Source organism: Aquila chrysaetos, chromosome 6, assembly GCF_900496995.4.
Source record: "Aquila chrysaetos chrysaetos chromosome 6, bAquChr1.4, whole genome shotgun sequence".
NCBI lineage: Eukaryota > Metazoa > Chordata > Aves > Accipitriformes > Accipitridae > Aquila > Aquila chrysaetos.
In genome coordinates, this window is record NC_044009.1 from 8,369,562 (window position 1) to 8,375,192 (window position 5,631).

At 51.6% G+C, this 5,631-nt stretch overlaps 1 protein-coding gene across 1 annotated transcript; it reads right to left on the bottom strand.

The window, feature by feature from the left end:
• Positions 1-142: 142 nt before the first annotated feature.
• DDOST (dolichyl-diphosphooligosaccharide--protein glycosyltransferase non-catalytic subunit) lies at positions 143-5,456 on the bottom strand. Its single transcript, XM_030016587.2, has 11 exons — positions 5,268-5,456; positions 4,510-4,620; positions 4,151-4,237; positions 3,656-3,759; positions 2,669-2,763; positions 2,197-2,290; positions 1,627-1,775; positions 1,181-1,328; positions 912-1,032; positions 706-812; positions 143-623 (listed from the first exon to the last, which is right to left on the bottom strand). Exons 1-11 carry the CDS (start codon positions 5,404-5,406, stop codon positions 474-476), a joined length of 1,305 nt encoding a protein of 434 aa, XP_029872447.1. The 5' UTR covers positions 5,407-5,456; the 3' UTR covers positions 143-473.
• Positions 5,457-5,631: the final 175 nt, after the last annotated feature.

Below are 5,631 nucleotides of genomic sequence, written 5' to 3' on the forward strand. Positions count from 1 at the left end.
CCGACCGTTCCCTCGCAGCCCACCCCACAGAACAGCCCGAGCTGGCGAGGGCGATGCAGGGACACGTCCCTCAGGTGCCACCTGAGTCCAGGGACGCGGGTAAAAGCCCCACGCGGTGAATTCACTTCTTTCAACCCAGGGCGAGAGGAACGAGACTTTATTTTGAAAATGGAATTCATCTCGAATTGAAATCATTCCACCGCGGGGGGAGACAAACATGGCGAACTCGTCAAGGGAAAACACCAGAGGCATCACGGTTCTGGCTCTGCAGACACTTCGGCAACAGATTTCCCCCCAAAATTTCATTTTCTTTCCTACTAATCCCTCTTCCACGTGTAAAAATAAAAAAGACCAAACGCAAATCCACAGCATGTCTGGCACCTACCAGTTCTCACACGGTGACCAACGAGGGTCCCGAGCGCTGCCCGTCCCTGCCTGGCGCTGCGGAAAAGGCTCTTCCTCCCACAGGGAGCTCAGTCGGATTTCTCCTTCTCCTTCATGTGCAGGAAGACGATGCTGAACATGAAGAGGCCAACCATCATGGAGAAGGCGCCGGCATAGTACGGGTACGCCGAGGGGATGAAACGTTCGTACTGTGTGTGCTGGAGAGGACGGACAGACACCTGGGAGGGGAGAGAGCGGCCCTGTGAGTCTGGCAGCCCCGGCACCCTTCCCTCTCCGGCGATTAATTCCCACCACGCTTACCTGGGTGGAGGAGTAGAGGTGGGTATAACCCAACCGGTTGTAATCCACTTTAAACTGAAACACTCCGTAGACGTCCGGCAGCTTGAACCGCACGCTGTATTTGCCACCTGAGAAAAGAGACGGCGGTGACGTTTGCGACAACGCTGCCAGGCTGAGCGGCAAAAACACCCGCCCAATGCGGTGCCAGGGTGGTGAGGGAAACCCACCGTTCCTCTTCAGGAAGGTCCGCACGAAGGGATCGATGCGGACGAACTCCAGCTGAATATCGTCTCCGTCGAAGGGGACCCACTTGCCATCAGAAAGCTTTTCGATTACGATGCTGTACTCCTGGAACGAACCCACAACGTGTGAAGTTAATGAGCGATACCTGAAAACGAACGTCGACCCGTACCCAGTTCAAATTTTCCCCAAGTTCCTTTTTCAGCTCCCACGTTCCCTCCTGCCCGCACTGCAGGCCCCAAGCAGGCAGCCTTACCACGAGATCGGTGACAGTGTAGGCATGGGGAGGCGCAAGTTCCCCCACACGGTGGTGGGACACCGCTCCGACGCGCAGCACTCCCTCCTCCTTGAACACCCAGCGGGACAAGGCAACAGCCAGCTCGTAATTACCCGTCTGCGAGTACCTACAGACAAAGGAAGGCTGAGAAAGCATGGCAGCCATGCCAAAAAAAGACACCACATGCCAAAACCCAAACCGTTAATAGATGTGAAAGCAACAAAGAGCTAGCCGGGGTTAAAGGAGGGAATTGCTTCCCAAACCGCTTTGCTCCACAAGGCCAAAGGAACATGTCACCCACGATTTAATTCAAGCTTTCTCCCGTTTCCCGTAACATGGGTATTTGTTGCCTGTTTCCCAGGACTTTCTTGACCAAACAGCTCCCCAAATATTCCTCAGCCAGGGACACCTGGAAGCCAACGTACTTCTTGGAGCCAGGGGCAGCTTTCTGCACAGCGGAATTGAAGAAGGCATCGCTAAAGAAATCCAAGGAGCCACTGAAAACAACACGGGCGTTGTTCCGGGCTTGGAGTCCCGCGATCAGCAGGGTGTTCTTCCCGACCGCGTGCGGGTACTGAAAAGGAACGTATTTAGAAGACTGTTTAACCCATTTAGGGATGACTAAAGAAGAGTTAATCTCCAGTTTGCTGCGGGGTGGAACAGTCTGACTGTAGCCAGCACAGCCTGCCATTAAGTAGAAGCCAAGAAGCTCAGAATAACCAGTAACAGGATTCACAGCTTCTGCCTCTCCGACAGGAATGAAACCAGGAGATATGCTTTGATCTAGGCTGGCCTTTTTTCCAAAGCATCCCTCACACTGGACGTTTTCCCACCAACGAAAAGCAAAGAGGAGGATTCCCAGGGCAATGTCAGAAAGCAGACAACAGCCTGACCCTTTCAAAACTCCAGCTTTTTTTCCCCGCAAGGTGCCGATATTTGAGGGACTTCATTGTAATAGTGTAGCCCAAAAGAGAAGAACAAGTAATGGACCGTACCTGAGTAATAGGCTTATCTGGGAAGAAGGAGTAAGAGGTAGAAGAACCAGTCAGGATATCCAGCACCAGCGGGTTGTCAGGATCAGCCACCATCCTTGCAGGGAGAGGCACGGTGAGCAGCACAAAGACCCCCCAGGGCCCCCCACACCCAGAGGAACACGTAGGAACCTCCTCACCCTTTGGATGTGGGAAGACAACCGCAGAGCTTGCACGCACCAAGAAATGAAATATTTCCTCAAGATACAAAGTCAAGCTTCACTAATTTATGTTAAGAATCATTCCTAAGTCAACAACTAAGCTGCTTTGGAGATTTTTCTTTTTATTGTTATCTGAAATCAAGAAAGATTGCTCACATTAAGAGTCACAGCCCCTAACCCTACGCTTACCTCACAGCACCACCAGTATTTTTGCTCTGCTTCCCCAACAACAGCTACCTCACCCCCCTTCCCATGCCGCACTGCAGGTCGCTTACCCAACTCCTCGGAAAAGGATGGGGTTCAACGCCGCTTTCCCCACAATGGTGGGGGCCTTCAGGAGATTTTCAGCATCTGCAACTATGAGCGTGTGCTGGGAGAAAGGAGAGAGATGGGCGTGAACGCGCTGTAGGGGCAGGTGGGTTGATGTTTGTTAGGTTCTATCGGCAAGTAACAGCTTCTCTTGTTATTTGAAAGTTAACTTTGTTTTTACAGACGATTAGAACAGAGCAGCTGTCAGACGAATGTTACAATTCAATTAAAAAAGCAAAAAACCAGCATTTTTTTTGTGTAATTATGATCAAATTAAATTAACAGTGATACATAAGGAAATGTAAACCACCTTTTGATAAAGATAGCAATACCTACAGTATTTTACTGTCCCATATTTAGCAACTTTCATCCTTAAACTAGGACAATGTCCATGTACTACTTCAACGGTTTAGTTTCAATAAAAATTAGCAGCATATATTTAGTTCAGACCTTAATATAGGTTTTTATTTTAAAGTACGGGGTGACACTGGGGGGGGGGAATCGTAGAAACATGTACATTTCTATACTGATCTCTGGGACTGAAAATCTCCCTTCCCACATCCGAAGCATCGCACTCAGTGTCTGACGGGCTTCACCCGCCAGCAAAATTCCCACACGCACAACACGCTTTGGCATGGTTCAAAGCCGCGATTAATTGTGGTGTGACTGCCGGAGACACAGTGGCAATCTGAAACTACTCAGGGCAGTGGAAAGATCAAATCCAGGAAATTCAGAAAGATGGATTTGAGGGCAGAGACCCCGAACGTGCACAGCTTTGCAGTGTTATGTCACACTATCAAGCAGAACTATTTATGACTTTCTTGGGAGGAAGCTGAGAAAACAGAGAATGGATGGAGGAAAAAAGGGAAAACAAGGACAGAAGATTCACGCCCAAACCTTTACACCTAAGTTCTCATTAATAAAACCCAAAACGTGCCGATATATCCATTTACCTGGCCAGGGTCGGATATATCATAGTTGTGATGGTCGATGACAGCTGTCCTTTCCTCATCAAACTCGATCCCACACTCACTGCCCAGCTCTCGCAGCGGGTCGCCTGGAAGGACAAAACGGATTCTCGGTTACACGGTGCGTTCAGGACACAATGCCAGTCTCAGCGCCCAAAATAAAAAGTAAGTTCAGCTTAGAGCCACGCGTTCGGCACTCTACGAGCCAAACCCCGAGGAGCAACACAACCTCCCCCAGCTAAATTCCTATTCAAAATGTCAATAAAAGCTATTTACCACCCATTTCCTTACAGTACAAACTTTGAGGTTCCCAATGAGAAACTGCGTTTTCTCACCAGTTTTGTTGCAGGAACTCAGAGAAGGACAAATAAACTATTTGCTCATTGCAGAGTGTAAGCAGTGTAGGTGCTGCCTACAAGGTTTCAGCCACAAGAAGTGGCTGAAACACGCCAATTTGCTCTGACAAGTGTTTGTACTTACCGATGTCTGAGCTGGCAGCGACGAGGACGCTGCCGCCTCCATCGATGAAAGCGGTGATGGTCTCCACGTTGATGTTTCCACCAAAATCTGAAAGTGCATGCCAGAAATTCATGACTAGTTCACAGAAATAATACAATGGCAGAATTAAACCACAGCAAGACACCAAATAATTTCTATCGTAGCTGTAAGAACCACCGTTAAGGGCCTGGATGTATCTGCAGTTTGCCACCAGGTACAAGATGCAAAGGATAACATCCAAAGTGTGAGATTTAATTAAAGTTCACAAAACAGTTAGAAATCCCCTTCCAAAAATGCCACCAAGCTACAAAAGTGCTTGAGTTTCCCCCTCCCATATTTACCTTCTATGGACGGTGAGAAGATGATCAAGTTGTCATACAGAAATTCTCCGTATTTTATCAGGGACAGGCCAGCATCATCCGCTGTGCGGAAAGTGAGATCGAAGCCCCTGTCTGCAGCCGCAAGACAAAATTGACAACTTTTGCATCTCACAAAATCGACACATTGTAGCAGCAAACCAGCACCAAGATCCTGAGTTTTACTTCCCCCATAAACAGCTGTGTTTTGGAAAAAAGTGGCTTAGGAGCTTTGTGGGAGCACCACTGGGGTGTTCCCATGTAAAACCAAGGGGTATCAATCCCCTGAAAAAAACCTTTGTTGGAAAGATGCCCCACTGACACCCATCAAGTGGGGACCAACACTGCAGGGGACCCGAAACACAGGCACGGCTGGGGAAACAACCCCCATCTCCTCCCTCGGCCTGACCAGGGGGCCCCAAATACCTGCCTCTCCCCCAGGGAACCCCAATCTCCTCCCTCAGTCTGACCAGGGGACCCCAACCACCCCCCCCCCCACTCCCAGATGACCCCAATCTCCTTCTTCAGCCCAACCAGGCCACGCCAACCGCCCCCCTCGCCCCCAGGGGACTCCAACCTCCTCCGTCAGCCCGGCCAGGGGGACCCCAAAGACCCCCGTCACCCCACAGTCTCCTCCCTCAGCCTCACCAGGGGACCCCAGCCGCGCCCCCCTCAGCCCCAGGGAACCCCAATCTCCTCCCTCAGCCCGGCGCGAGGTCCCCAGCCGCCTCCCCTAGCCCTACCCGCCAGGCTGCGGAAGAAGAGCGAGTGCGTGTCCCGCAGGTTGCCGTTCTCCAGCAGCACCAGGGTGCGGGGCCCCGCCTCAGCCCCGGCCGCCGTCACCGCCAGGAGCCACCACAGACGGACCACGGCCGCCGCCATCTTGTTCACCGGCGCCAACCTTCCCCGGAAGCGGGCGGGCGAACGCAGCCAATCAGTGCCAGGAGCCGATCCCGCGCCTTCCAATCATCGACAGACACCTCTTCGCCGCCGGCCAATCATCGGGACGCTGTCGTGACAATCCCCCTACCCCGCCGCGCGGCCACCGTAGCGCCCCTGAGGGGAGGAAGATGGGGGTCGGCGGGTTCCCAGTAAAAGACCTCAAAA